General features: G+C 38.1%; 1 protein-coding gene across 12 annotated transcripts in view; it reads left to right on the top strand.

Annotated features, from left to right (window-relative positions):
* Positions 1 to 16088, top strand: part of LOC134546194 (sodium/hydrogen exchanger 10-like) — a 405401-nt gene that overhangs the window by 47139 nt on the left and 342174 nt on the right. For 11 of the 12 annotated variants that reach the window (XR_010079098.1, XM_063388786.1, XM_063388787.1 and 8 more), the window contains 2 exons: positions 5280 to 5517; positions 6097 to 6262. Coding sequence is in view for 11 of the 12 variants with exons in the window: in XM_063388786.1 (XP_063244856.1) it covers positions 5280 to 5517; positions 6097 to 6262 (404 nt within the window). In the remaining variant the exon portion in view is untranslated. Of the gene's footprint in view, positions 1 to 5279; positions 5518 to 6096; positions 6263 to 16088 lie in introns of those variants that run through there. The other variant, XM_063388801.1, reaches the window with a different exon arrangement.

The raw sequence follows: 16088 nt of genomic DNA, 5'->3' as shown, positions 1-16088 counted from the left end.
ACATCATTACTTACTAAATCTCCCTTTATACAAAACTAAGATTTCTCTTTTAAATTAATACAGTTAACATCACTGTGAAGAAGTTTATTTCAGTCTGTAGTCCTCAAGATAATGCGGTGTCTTGGTCATCCTCTTTGGTTGGTGTGCCGACTCAACAAACGGATCTCGATCTATTCTCACTCCTGCTGTCTCCCTATGTTCAGGTCCAAATCCTTTGAACCCCTCTTCCTGTTCACTCCCGACACTGGGTTCCTCTCCACTTCCCCGCCCCTTCCACTACCTTGAACAGTCTGCTCTGGGATCATCCTCATCACACTAAGTTTGTCTGACCAATAGCATTGGTTGTACATATTTTAGTTCTGCTGTGGTTCTTTCTGCTGGTACTCCCTGTTCACCAAGGACTTCTTTAAATTATGTGTGTTTCTCCTCTTTATTTTTACTTGTTCATCTTGAATTAACGCGGAGCGTGGGCTTCCTTCTTCTCCAACCACCTTTGCTGGTTTCCAAACACTCTTATCCCAGTAAACAACATTGTCACCGTTTTCAAGACCCAAGTTTCTAGTTTGAGCATTTTTATCATAATATGCTTTGTTGTGGGTGTCCTTCCGTGACTGCACATCACTGAAGTTGTGCACGACTCTGGGTTTTAGCAGTGTGTCACGTATCGGTAGCTGGATCCGTGTTCTTCTGCTGAACAGAAGCTGAGCTGGGCTAGCATTCGAGCCCATCATTGGGGTGTTGCGGTACTCCAACAGCATGATGTGTAGGTCAAGTAGACTCTGTTTGCATTTCTTCAGCATACTCTTACATATGCCTACCACACGTTCAGCCAAGCCATTGCTTCTAGGATAGTATGGGCTGGAAGTTTGCATCTTGAAACCATACTTTTCACTAAACTCCCTGAAGTGCAGAGAGTTGAAAAACATGTTGTCAGTTACCATAATACTCTGTATACCATGAGTAGTGAAGATTATTTTTAGAACCTTCACAATGTTATGTGCATCTTTTGACCGCAGTGGCACTAACTCTATCCACTTGGAGTAATAATCGCACAGGACAAGATAAGAACGGGAGTCAAATTCTAAAATGTCACATGCAATCTTGTAGAATGGCAGTGTCTGTGGTTCCTGCAAGATCATTGGTTATTTTGGGTTCCGGGCACTTAATATTTCACACAAGCTTCATTTGGCTATGTAGTTTTCAATATCCACATCCATGCCTGGCCAGTAGAAGAGGGTTTTACCTCTGGCCTTCGTTTTGGTCACCCTAAAATGGATTGGTGAAGATTTTGCAACACAAATCCTCTCAGAGAAACGGGCACAACAATTCTGTCCCCTAGAAACACTAGTCCATCCTCTACTGTGATGTCATTTCTCAGCTTGTAATACATCTTAGCAATATCTGGTACCTTAGTTCTAGAAGTTGGCCAACCCCTCAAAACTAATTTGTTCAATTCCCTTAAGACCGCTTCCTTGTCTATTTCTTGTTGAAAGATCCTTTTTTTTTTCGTCTGACATATTGATTGTGTGCACTACTTCATTTAGGGACACATCAACGTCATTCACTGCAGCCTTCGAGCAAGCCCTACTCAGGGCATCAGCCACAAACAATTTTGAGCCAGGGACGTATTCTAATTCAAGCTTGTATATGCTGAGCTAAAGTTTAATGGATTGAAGCCTTTTGGATGGAATTTTGTGAATGTCTTTCTTCATTATTGACAACAGTGGCTGATGATCTGTTTGAAAGATAACCTCGCGTCCATATACGTATTGATGAAACTTTTTGCAAGCAATTAAAATTGCTAAAAACTCTTTGTTGATATGTCCATAATTTACCTCTGTTAGCGAGAGGCACTTTGATGCATAGCACACTGGCTTGCTGTCTTGGAGGAGGACACAGCCTATTCCTTCTTTGCTACTATTGGTTTGGATTACAATTTCTTTTGCATTGTCAATTGTTTGCAAGAGTGACTCTGTTACTTATATAGTTGTCAATCTTTCAATGCAAGCACCATGCACACTAGGATCCCAGACAAATTCACTATCCTTCCGTAACAGGTGTCTCAGAGGAGCGGTTACCTCAGAGAACTGTGGAATGAAATCTCTAACATAGTTCACTAATCCCAGAAAACGTTGAAGGTCTAGTTTGCATTTAGGTGTTTCATAATTAAGAATCGCTGAAATTTTGTCATTATCTGGGCCGACCCCCTCACCACTGAAAGTGTGGCCAACATATTTAACTTTATTCACTTTATGCTGGAACTTCTGCAAGTTGAATTTGACATTAAGTTTTCTGGCTCTATCCAACACTTCGAGCAGAATTCTGTCATGAGTTGGTTCGTCTTCAGCAAAGATAAGTAGGTCATCAACGTAAATCATGACACCCTCTGTTACCAAATGTCTCTGTAATGTACTCTGATGAGATGTTCAGGCCGAACGGTAATCTCCTGAATTGGTAGCAGCCAAATACAGTCAAAAAAGTACAGTATTTCGCACTCTTCGCATCAAGGCTAATGTGCCTAAGACACTAAAACATTGAGCATTTCCTATCCTTGCAATTACATCTTTTACAGTGGGAATTTCATAATATTCTCTGACAACAGCCTTATTTAAGTCTGCCAGATCTAGACACAGCCTTAAGGAGCCATTAGGTTTTTCTACAATGACTAGCTGGTTTACCCATTCTGTTGGATGTGTACATTTTGTTATAATGCCAAGTTGACATAGCCTGTCCAACTAATTTTTCAGTTTGTCTCTGATTTTATTTGGAAGTCTATGTGGGGGTTTGAAGTTGGAATGCAATTATCCTTTAGCTTAATTTTGTATTCATTTTCAAACTTACCAATGCCTGCAAACACATCCTTGTATGCCACGACAATGCTTTGCTTGGTTGGTCCATGTACTTCAACAATCACATTTTTTTGCAGCAAACCCAGACGGTCACAGGATCCAATGCCCAGGATAGGTACAGAGTCCTCATCAACAATCACAAACTTTTCAAGTGAGCTGATGTTCCTATGAGACAGAGTCAAGTCACAGCAACCTACAATTTTATTTTTAGAGTTGTTGTACGCAGCGAGGGAAATTGATCCTTGTTGTAGCTTTGCGCCATTTTCCACCTGCTGCACCAAGGCAATTGTTTTGAGAGGAAGAATATTTACACGTGCACATGTACAGATACACTCTTCATTATGACGTGACATGCTTGGTTGTTTGGGCGACCTCTGAGTATTGTTCTGTTTGTATTTTGCTTTGTCAATGCTGATGTGATCTGGATTTTTTTGACTAGGTTGCAGTATCTGATTGGCCTGGGCAGCTGTAACCTCCGCAGTTCGAAACTGTTGAACTGTGTCTTCCAAAGAAGCCCCGCCAGTTTTGACAACTTTTTCTTGGGTCGGGCGATCCAGCGTCCCGAATACAACGTGGTCTCGGAGTAGGTCGTCAGCATCTTTGAACTCACAGTCATGCACTAGTGTCTTTAAATCCGTTAAAAATGTGTCAAATGGTTCACTTTTTCTTTGACTTCTGTTGTAGAACAAGAAATGTGCATGTTATATATTTTTCTTGGGGTTACTATGCATTTGAAACTTCTTGAGTACATTTGCCAACGATTTATTCTTAACCTCCTCATCAGTGAAAGTGAAGGTATTGTAGACATCTAAAGCCTCTTCACCCGCAATGTTGAGGAAGATCGCGATTTTACGTGATTCTGACTGTAAAACCAAGTCCGATGCTTCTAAGTAAATGTTGAATGCTTGGTTAAATTTCTTCCAATTTTCACTTAAATTAATTTTTCTGGAGTGTTGAAACCGGCCGCCATGTCGTATACAAATGACACTACAGGCCGACACTATTTATTACTAATATACATGCAAACAAATGATGAACACTGTTGGTTCGCGTACATCTAAGATATTCGTCATATTAATCCTACCGACTGCGCCATATATTGTTCTTTATTTCACTGTTTGTATTTTGTCTCCAATCATCTCGTACTACATACATGTGTATAGACCCTCACCATCTTGGTAACTCCCAGGTTAGCCAACCATTACATCATTACTTACTACACCATGTAGTTAGTATCCAACCTCTTTTTATGAGTGTAAAGTCAGTAGGCTGTTCAAGTTGCTTGGAGAACAATACTTGTACTGTGACTTTGTTTGGAAAGCATTTATTGTAAAAACTATATATTTAACCTGAAATATATCTAGCCATAATTTTCGGAGCTTAAGATAGTTGATAAATTATTTCTGCACATACTCATGAACAAATTTGTTTAGTTTTTAAACACTTGAAGTTGTGTAAATTTTTCGGATGTTTTGAGTTTAATTTATTTGTGTTAAAGGACAATAGCAAAACTGTGCTAAGGTGAAACAGTGTACTGATATTCTGGAGGACCTGGGTTTAAATCTGTGTCCAGCCATCTGGTTTTAATTTTTTTCATGTTTTCTTAGTTGCCACAGTCAAAACCTGCGATGGTGCCTTACTATTTATATGTATTTTGTTGGTTGTTTGTGTTTGCCACTAATGACTAGAGCCAAGATTTCATGGTTTTATTTTTAGGCCAAATTTGTTTTTAAAAAAATTCAAGAGTGTTTTTTTTAAATGAAATCTGTTTATTCATAAAGATAGCACTATTTTCAACAAATATGATACTTACTTGTTCAATTATACTTACTTTACCAAAACAGTGTCATTTTGTCTGATACATGGTGCACTTTTACAATATAATAATTTGTAATAATCATGTAAAACTGCTGGGAACAATACAAATAAATCACCCAGTATATATGCTTTTGAAAAATGTGCCAATGCCATTATGTAAAAATATATTACTAAAAACAGTTGCAATATAAAAAAAAGCAAACATATTTCCAATCTATTTATTACATACATTTTGGTACTAACTCCATGCGAAATAATTTTCATTCATTGAATTAATATGTTAAAATATACATTTTTTGTAATCTGAGTTGAGTTGTAATTAAGTATGCTAATTAATTTCATTATTGTTGCATTTGTTTGCTTTATGGTGTATTAACTTGAATTTCGGTGTTATATGGTGTATTGACATGATTTTCAGTGTTAGTGTCCAGTTTTATCGCAATTCACCATATAATCTTGGTCCTATTGGCCACACTGTTAACAAGATGGAATGCCCGTAAAAAATTTACATATGTATGTTATAATCCTGTATTGGCAAACTGGAGTATGTGTGTTACTTTTCAAGAACATGCAATACAATTATACATATATAATGTATTTATACAATTTCAGGGACATGTGGCGTGGTACAGGTATCACTCCTAGGAATTTTCATGGGTTTCCTGAAAAGTGCTTTCAATGACAAATTGGCGAGCACTCTGAAACTCACGTGGGAGAGTCTGTACATTTTTACGGAAACAATTGCATTTGTCGTTATCGGCATTCTTGTGATGGATGCCACTTTTGACGTGATAGAAACCCAAGATATACTACGAGGGTTTTTTACTTACATTCTTTGCAACACATCAAGGTACAAACTTTTTATTTCTGTAATTTGTGTATTTATAGTTTGGAAAAAATAATGCTTGAATTTTTAAGCTATGTGCTATTTCTTCTTTGCTGGAATTCAGTTAAATTTGTTACTTAGAAAAAATACAATAGTAAGATTTTTCCTGTTAAAAAACAAAAACTTAAATTTTTTTTGGTGATAACGATTTCCAATCCTTTTTTATTTATTTATAGAAATGTGAGGTATGGCATAAATAATTTAAACGTAATGTGGTAATGTGATGCAGTACATACTTAAATTTTTTATGTATTGACAAAATATCAATCACTTAGGGTTGTTTTATTTATATATATGTGTGTGTTAGTCTGAAATTCATATGAATAAAAATGGAAATCATTAACATTTTAAATATTAAATAATTTATGACATGAAAGGGTCATCAGTGCTCATCATTGCTAATTTGTCAGGCTCATTAAGCAACATCTCAGTAGAGTTCGCTGCAATTGTAGAAGCCCCATCATCGCCTTAAGTCTCCGTGATGTAGAACTTGTACCTTTTAAGATGATGTTTGTAAATTTGTTTATTCTCTTTACATACCAGGGCAGTTATGTACATGGTGTTGCTGCCAGTATTGCAGCCCATAGGGTATGGCTTAAGCTTCCGTGATGCAGTGATCGCTGTGCTGGGCAGTCAGTACGGAATATTGGGCGTCATCTTGTCACTGATGGTGATGCTCCAGATGGGGCATGAGAAAATGGGCTTGGAGGTAAGTTATTCTTATGCATGCATGTTAGTTTATAACTTAATACTGCTCTCTCGAGATCATAAAAAAAAACACTACTCACGAGAAAGTTAAATGAATTTCTAACCATAACAGTGTAGCATTGCAGAACAGTGCCTTCCCCAATTTTTCTTGAAGTTTTTATGAATAATATGTTTTAATAGTAATACAGTATGTAAGTTGTTTAAATAATTTTCAGGCATTACCTAACTGTGGTACAAGTGGTAAATCATTGAAACTTACAATGAATCTTTTCAAATAACTTTGATGGTAATATTTTACCGTTTATAATTGTTTTCCAGGTTAATATTTATGTTTACATATGTTTTATTAATGTACTCTCTCAATTAATTACCGTTTCAAATATTTGTGTATTGTTTAAGACTATTTGCTTTATTATGAAACAGCCATGTATCTGTAAATTTACTGAATTCTACCTAAATAATAACGTTTTTATGTGTTTTAAAATGGCTTTTAAGCTTTAAATATTTTGTTTATATGCGCAAATGCACTGTAACATATTTTTCTTTTGTAATTTTGTCCGTGGGATGATGAAATCATGTGAGCCAGTTGCGTGGCAGTTAGGGTGAGAAAGAAAGGCATGCGTCGAAACAGTGACGCCGAGGTGATAAAACGATAATGATGCATCCGGTGTAAGACAGAGACAGAGTAACTAGAGTGAAAAAATATTCTGGGAGTCCCCGATTTTGATATGGAGTTGAAAAGAGACAGATCAAGGGAAGACCTGAGATATGTGTGTACAGGGTTTTTTCATGTATTGTAATTTGTTCTGTGATTGGCTGGTGTTGGAGGGAGTGCTTGATACTGTGCTGTGATTGGCCGATAGTTACATCATGGTGCAATCCTTGGTCTCTTCTGAGACTAGTGTGTCGTTTTTGGTTCCTCAGTCATCTACTGAACAGCGACTGAGGTGGTTAGTTGAGTAGGTGGCTCAAAACATTATTATGAAGTATTCAAGAGTAAATTTCGCGGCTGTGGTCCGGGCGTCACTGGTTTATAATCAACCTTATTTTTGTTTTTTTGGACACAATTAGAATTTAGTGACTACAGTTGTCGGTAATCGCCCAAAACAAGACTTAGTAAAATTCGTCATTGTTTCCGAGGACATTGTCCTTCGGCATTGTACCGAAAGTTGAGTGCAACTGTGGGACTTAACTTCGAACTGTGTTTTAATATTCAATTTTCGGCCAGTCACCATGTGATACAAATTAATGAAGCTTATTCATTGTAAGGAAAATACTGTTTCAACTTGTAAATGTTGTCGCAATATGGCGGCAAATGTCTCGTGTATTCGTTAAGGTATAAATAAATAATCAGTGAAAAACATTTTGTGTACGAGAGATATCATTGAAATTCAACATCGCCCATAACTAATATTCTGAGGGAAACATAATCTCACTTTTTCAGCATCCGAATATGCAAGTGTACCTTGTGAGTTACCCTTCGAAGATCAAAACGTAAAATATCTGAGCTAGTCCGGTGGTCTTTGGAGCGTAACAACAGTTATAGTGAATGGTGAAATAGGTAGCTTGTTAATATAGAAAATGTTAACGTGAGAAAGGTAAAGAACTGTTGAACTGACTAATATAATTTGGTGTTTTACACGTAATGTTTTATCAAAATAATAGGCAAGTATTCTCCTTTCTTAAGACAATATGTTAAAGGTGATTATACCGCACTATATTTTATAATTAAAAAATTGGTCACTGCTTGTGGCACAGGTGTATTATTTATTATATGGCTTTAAAAACCACAAGACTAGCTTTCGGATCCTTGTAAACGTAATCCCAGTGATGTTTTTAAATGTTACGTAGTAACCATGCAAGATGTTGCAAGGTTTCAGAAATGATTTCATTCCTTAATCAACAAGAGTGGCCAGGGGAAATACTGAGAAATATACTGCAGGTGGGGACGATTTGGAATCTGTTCATTAGTGCCAGATGACAGTGTAATAAAGTGAAATATTGCTCGGGCCTGTTGTAATCTTATCTGTTTGGCCAGGTATGGGCTAGGGGAAGTAAAGTTTTTTTAATGGCCAGCTACAATTGGAAAGGCAAGAAAAGTGTAGATTCATGGAGAGCAGGGGCAGAGGTGGATCCAGAGGGAGAATAAAAATGCAATGGTTAAAAAGATTTCTGTGGTAAATTTTGGGCTGTTTTTATATTAAATATTTATCAAAGACATGTAATACTATCACCAACTTAGTCTGGATCAAATATCTAGACTAAGTTATTACTATCTAGATATTAAGTGTTGTTTCCTGACGTGGTATTCATATTTCCGAATCTGCTCCCAGAAGTCAATCCTGTATCTGCCCTTGGGTGGGGGGAGGGGGAGGAGGTATTTTGTTTGTGCCAGATGGCTTTTCTTTCTCCGTCAACAGTTGTTTGCTGCACAGTTTGCCATACTTGACTCTGCTGTAGGCAGTGAAGTGTTTCCTTACATTGCAGGTGCTATGTTACCTCACAATAAATAAAAACTTTCCGAGTAATAAAGTCTCCCTCTTATTAATGATTTTGCTCACAGTAAGAAGAAAAACCTTCATTAAAAAGTTTATTTAAAACAAACTGCGAATCCTAAACAAATGGTGCATGTAAAGTGATTCATTTAATCATGCTGATGTAGGGGAGAGTGGGGTAAATCCGCCACCTATAGAATCAGACGAGGTGCGCGTGCTGGAGTGAAGTGAATTGGTGCGAGATCTAGCGGAAGGAGTTTGAAACATGTTGTGTTAGCGTCCGTTGCGGTTCTGGCTGCATGGTTTTTTCATTGACAATAAATAGTTTTTTCTATGTTTTCATATAATTTCTGGACTCGATTTGTAGCAAGGTAAGTGGAGTTAAATAGTAACTGACACATGTAGTTATATAATAATGTTAAATACTTATTATTAGTAAGTAATTTAACATATTTGTTTGTGTTCATAGTTATTTAGGTTATGTGCAAAAATGGCGCAATACGACTGATACAAAATGGAGCAATACCGCCACTCCTGCACGGGGCAATGGCGCCATGGTGGCGATATTACCCCTATACAATTTTGCAAGTAACATATCCTTTATTATTATTTTTCAGATGCCACGGACTAGGAAAAGGAGAACTGAAAAAGCAAAATGGTCAGAGGAAAGTTTGAAGGAAGCTCTTGATGCTGAGAAAAAGGGTAAGTCAGTGAAAAGTACTGCAAACCAGTATAACATTCCCAGGTCAACATTTAGAGACCGATTGATAACAAACTCAACAGAAAAACGAACCCTGGGAAGAAAGCCACTATTTACAGCGGAACAAGATAAAGAAATAGCTGATCATGTTTTATTGCTATCAAGGTTGTTTTTCTGTATTTATATTACTGAACTTCGACGTTTGGCATTTGATATAGCAGAGGCAAATGGCATGCAACACACCTTCAATAAGGAAACTAAATTAGCTGGCCCAGATTGGGTTTATGGTTTCTTGAACCGAAACCCGTCAATCAGTCTGCAAAAACCGGAACCTACCAGCCTAAATAGAATTTCAGGATTCAACAAGGTTGAAGTAGATCTTTTCAAAAATATGGAAACAGTACAAGAAAAATTTCATATCCCAGCATCCAGAATATATAATGTGGATGAGACTGGTATGTCCACGGTGCATAAACCAGGAAAGATTCTGGGACCTAAAGGCCAGAAGCAAGTGGGAGCAGCAACAAGTTGGGAGAGAGGAAAAAATGTGACAGTAGTTTGCACTGTGAGTGCTACCGGAAATTACATTCCACCCATGTAAATTTCTCCACGCCAGCGAATGCCACCAAAGTTACAGAAAGGAGGACTACGTGATGCAATTTATGCATTTTCCAAGAATGGGTGGATCAATGAAGTTCTATTTATGGATTGTCTACAGCACTTCCAAAAGCACACTCGACCAACTATCGAAGATCCTATCTTACTTATTCTTGACAACCACTCCAGCCACAAATCGTACAGGGTGTATTCATATTGCAGAGAGAATTATATACATAATGTGTCACTTCCACCCCGTTTGTATTATTGACTACAACCCTTGGACATCTGTTTTTATGGCCTTCTTAAGAATGCTTTTAACAAGGAATGTGAACTCTACATGAAAACTCACAGCAGTGAGAACCTAAAAATCACACCATATGAACTGGCAGAAATTTTTAACCGAGCCTACATTCGTGTTGCTACACTGAAGAAAGGGGTCACTGGATTTTTAACAGCAGGAATTTATCCATTGAATCCCAACAAATATGGAGAAGATGATTTCATTGTTACACGTAAAGTTAATTCGACAGTTTGCATTCAAGATGATGAAGAAGAGCAGCAAATTTCATCTAGTCCTATTACTACGGCTACATCACATCAACCTACAGTACCAGAATCAATATGCCAAGAAAACACATATATGGAGACGGAGCCTCTACCTTCCACATCTGGAGGAAAAAATGAAGTAAGTCAACCTCCTTTATTGCACCACACTGTGGGCCTAGTTGAAAAAATCTCTCCAATTCCTAAACCATGTTCATCAAAATCGGTTGGTATAAGGGCCTCAAGAAAGCAGCACTCTGAGATCATCACTTCGAGTTCAATGAAGGCCTACTTTGACGAAATCACTAAGAAGAAATGGATAAAAAGAAGATCTAATGTCACAGATGAGAGGAAATAAAGGAAGTCATACAGCAAATACTCAGGAAAGAAGGTCATGAAGACATGCAGAAGAGGGCTTATGTTGGAATCATCATCGTCTTCAAACGAGGAAGACATAGATGAAAAAAAATAGTGTGACGACAATGAGGAGGATGATATAGACCCAGTGCAGTTTGGTGATGATTTCAACGTGTGCGTTATATGCAACGAATTCGGAAAAATAGTTCCGCTGTACGCTTTGTTCCCGATGGACCCATTCAGAATGCAGTGGCTATGAATCAGCTAAAGACTATATATGTGACTTTTGTTAATTTCTCTATTGTATCCTAATGGGTGGCTATGGATCAGGTAAAGCATGAGTAGGTTTACTTTTGTTCTTTGTAAGTGTAAATGTAAGTTATAGTTTAAACACTTCAATGTTTTAAATAAATAATGTCTTCTTTACAACAATATAAATATCTAAAATGAGTGGCGGAATTACCCCGAGTAGCGGGGTAATACCGCCATTTGTAGAATCGTAATTATATACAAATTACACATAGAAGACTTATTTCTAAGCTCTTGAACTGTTAGCATTGTGCACTAAGATCCCCAACAGTCAGGTATAACTGTTTATTTCCAGCCTATCGTCATTCTGTTGATGACTATCTTATGTTTTCCTTAATGTGGCGCTATTCCCCCATCTTCCCCTACATACACTGGGCAGTGTAACCAGTGCAGTTGCACTGCATGTTCCTACACCAGCCACAGGTGTAATGCCCGATTCACACGTAAGCAGATCATGCCAAACAGACTGAGCAGAAATAACCAATGAAAGTTTGCAAGTAAGAATATTGTCTGTCTGTCCACTTGTACAGAGTTCCAGTGATTGTTATTATGGTATTTTGCAGCTTATAGTTACTGCAAGGAGAAATGAGAAACCTTTTTTTATTTATTTTGTTGTAACTTAAACTAGTATTGAACAGTAAGGTATGTGTGTGTGTGTGTATATATGAAACATAAGAAACGTTTTAATGCTATATTCCTACACTTTTAACAATAGTTAAAATTTTGTTTCATATTTTAAATTTATTTTAATATTCTGCTCTAACTACCTGCCTGTTTTTTAACTATCTGAAAATTAAAAAAAAAAGTTTTAAGCTAGAAATATTTGTTTTAGAACAGTTAAGTGTTAAAATAACTTTTTGACTGCCATTACAAATATGCAGCCATATTTCTTGTTTGTATTTTCTTGTAACTGTGGAAGTCTTGTCCAAATTTTTCTGCTGTGTTGGCACATTGATATTTTGGTGTGAGTTCACTGTGTCAGCATGACATATGTGGATGAAAATGTAGCTCTCTGATTGGCTGTCAGATTTCTGCTGTGTTGGCTTATCATGATATGTGTACGTGTAAATTGGTCATTAAGGTTTGAAAGCAAATTTTGGGCAAAGGAAATAAACAAAGCTTTTGCTAGTATAAAATAAAAACAACATTTTGTAGTCACCACTACATCTACTGTACACTAGCTTGTAATGTGTCTTCAGAGGGACTTTACCTTCTATAAGTATCTATGATTTATGTAAGGCATTAGCATTTTCCAATTGACTGCACTTAATGGGCACCCAGTAGGACTTAAACACTAGACAAGTGCGAGTGTCACATGACTGCTCGTAACGAGTGCAATTTTATCACACCAGCAACTAGAACACGCTCCGAGGAAAGTGCAAACTTTAGGGCGTACTGTTTAAAAAATGTTTATGTGTTTATCATCACCTTTGGTCATGATCTCTATGCCCAGGGTGGTCCTAGTGTAGGTCTGGGTATGCTTGTTATAAATTGTCCAGAAATTGCCAGGTAAGCTCATAGCTAGCTGGTTGTGGGGTCTCAAACCCCACAATCTGCGGTTCAGGTTCAAAAGGTTATTTATCAAAAGTGAGCTTAACGATAGAGAGCAGAATGTAAATCAAGAAATGAAATTTACAAAGTGGCCGTAAAGGGTTTCGTGCTAATATGGCATTAATTCAAATTCATTTTTATAAAATTTTTATATTCTTTCAAACTTTTTAAAACAATACAGTACTTTCAACATGCCACCGACCTGGGTAGTATATATGTACGTATATAACAGCCATTTAAAATTAAGCTAATGAGATAAATAGCAATATAAGTAAGCTCTTTACAATATTCACTCTTTGTACCTCTTTGTACCATTTACGGGTTACATGGAATATAATGATCCAACAAATTTATAATACGTAAAACAAGCTAAAGCCTTTTAAAATAAATATTATTTACAATTTTACTTAACATTTAAAATATACTTTTATACAGACCATTTACCAAACTACATTTATCCTAAGTGCTGTGCATTAAATTTATTTGACTCATTTGAAAGTTTTTTTATATTTGAAGTCTCAAAGAAAAGGTCTATTTTGGAGCCGACCATTCCAAAGGTTCTTTAAACTTTCACCACGTGAATCCATAACACCTTGTATGTGTAAACTGTTCCATCGCCATGGTTAAAAATGGTCACTAAGCATTACACAGCTATGGGTACTTCCACACTTGAATAGGACCGTCTATACTGTGTCGTTACGTACTGTCCATAACGTTTCTTAACTTGCGTGAACAATCATGTAAATTCATAACCAAGTTGTTGTTTACGTACAAAAGGGCACCAAAAAAATGTAAGTCATGCTTTATGCTTTAAGTCACAGTACTTTTCAGCAGTTGCCTAAGCTCCACCATTACGTGACGTACAAATGATACACATAAATTTCAGAACTAGGTTCATTTTCACTTTCTCAAAAATGTTGTCTGCCAAATACTCTAAAGTCATAAACTCGAACAATGCAACAGTGACACATTGTGGAATTGGGACTTGCTAAAGGTTTCTATTCCGGGCTTTACCTTGTTTCTAGAATTAGCAGCAGTGGTGTAAGGTAACACACTGTGTTACCCATCGAAGATGCCAGTCTCTCATTGTAACGTAAGTGGTTCCATGGTTCTGTGCCAAAACGCGGAGCTGCACCGCAAGGCAGTGCGCCTAGTCCACTCCAGCTGTAAACTCCTCAGCTGGTAGTTCGCCACCTCTCGCACTGGCTTGACTTGACGTCTCACGCACTTGGTCTCACTCCCGACGGGCATTCCATGCAGCAGTATTTAATTACCATAATAAAAGTAATATAAACCTATATCCTGTATACATCAATTTAAAGGTAAATTATAGAGTATAAACTTTAAAATTTAAAGCACCTGAATAAATACTAACATACCACAAGTTGTGACAAGTCAAAATCCTGCTCGGCTAAGATGATGATAGTTCCTTGCACAAACAGAAAAAAAAAAACTTGCAAAATATTCAGTTGGAGGTTGCAGGTAATTGCGGTGAAAGTTCTTTGCATTATTATTAATTTACTTGAAACGTTTTTGCTTGTTTTCAAATAAGAAAAAAAAAATAACTTGAAATTAAATATGAAATTTGTTCTTTTCCCAGCTAAAATACATGTGTGTTACACGATTGTCAAAAGACAATACTCACTTATTTCTGCCGATTGCTCCTCAAAGTCCTGTGCCTTCATGAAATAATATCCCTAGCATCTTTGTCATCTAGTTACGGAAGAAAAGGGCCATCAGGGCCTGCACCACATGTATGGGACCTAATTTTTAATTAAAACGTCCAAAAGAGCTTACTGCAGCATGGCCAGCACCCAGACGTGAAAATGTTAGCCTCTACATACTCATCTGCTGTATTTGAGTTGCCGCCCGCACAACCTTTCAGCACAGCACTCGAAACAACGACTGACGAGGCTACACAACTGCGTACTACCACACAGGAAAGTGGCCTCTGTGTGAGTTGTCGACTAATCAAAACGCACCTCTACCACCTCCTTTGGGAGCGAACACCTGTTAATTTTTCCATCATAAAAATACATACAGAAATGTCTCAGTAGGTAATTGAAATAATTCTAGAAATTTGGTGCTATCATGCCTGGCACAACTTGTCTCATCCTTCCTTTTGCCAAAACAATACACAATGTTCTAGAAACTTAATGAAAACTTATAAATAAACTCAGACATAAAATATAGGTAGTAACAATTGACGTCGTCTGGCCGACGACCACCCCAGAGCCCGACCTGCACCCGCCAGTATACGCTCCCGCTAACGGAACACACCCCTGGCCATGGCCCACCCGAGTCAGGCGACCCGAACAGCAATTAAAGACAAAGCCGCGGAAACCTGAGTAGACAAGAGAAGAACCGTACCCATTCCTCCTGAAACATTAAATGAGGATTTTAGCGACAATAAAATCTCTTCCAGACACACCCGTTTGGAGTCTAGCGTAATGAGGTCACGCCTGGCGCGAGAGAGGCCGAGCCTCCCTCGGACGCCATGCCAGTTCGGCAGTTCAGCGCAGCTCATGGACCGGGGCGGACCTACGTCCCACGGAGAGGCAACATCCTTTGTCTACATCGAAAGTAACGTCCGGTAAATATAGTCACTAATTAACCAAACCCCTTTTATTACTTAACCTCTCCGTGAGTACCCGGTCCCTTTTTTCGGTCCCGGACCTAATCCGGCCGCATCAACTTAAGGACACCCCGCACCACACTTGGTCAGCGGGGCTGCTCTTCAGCATACGGCACGGGCCGTCTCCCGCAACGTACAGAACTTTGTTTAAGGTCACGCGCACGGCGCTGACCACAAACCCGCAAGGGAACTTGGACAAACTTAATTGCGGTGCGTGTTTCACCACAGTGGGCACAACACCCGCGCCGAGACATTTGCATACGGGATTGTCCGTCTCCAATCGCGCACCCCCTTCATTCAGTGTATTTTTGTATCCCGTATTTTGTATTGCTAACTTACGTTACCCGAGTAACGAGTGCCACGGAACTTGTGCGCACCCCTTAATTCAGTGTATTTTTGTATCCCGTATTGTGTATTTCTAACTTACGTTACCCGAGTAACGAGTGCCACGGAACTTGTGCGCACCCCCTTAATTCAGTGTATTTTTGTATCCCGTATTGTGTATTGCTAACTTACGTTACCCGAGTAACGAGTGCCACGTAACCTGCACGCGCCCCTTAATTCAGTGTATTTTGTGTCCCGCCTTTGTGTTACGAAATTACGTTACCTGCGTACCCAGTGAGACGTCTGAGACATA

This window comes from Bacillus rossius, chromosome 1 (genome assembly GCF_032445375.1).
Source record: "Bacillus rossius redtenbacheri isolate Brsri chromosome 1, Brsri_v3, whole genome shotgun sequence".
Lineage (NCBI taxonomy): Eukaryota > Metazoa > Arthropoda > Insecta > Phasmatodea > Bacillidae > Bacillus > Bacillus rossius.
The sequence above is the reverse complement of the archived record's forward strand: the minus strand, read 5'-3'. Positions and strand labels throughout refer to the sequence as shown.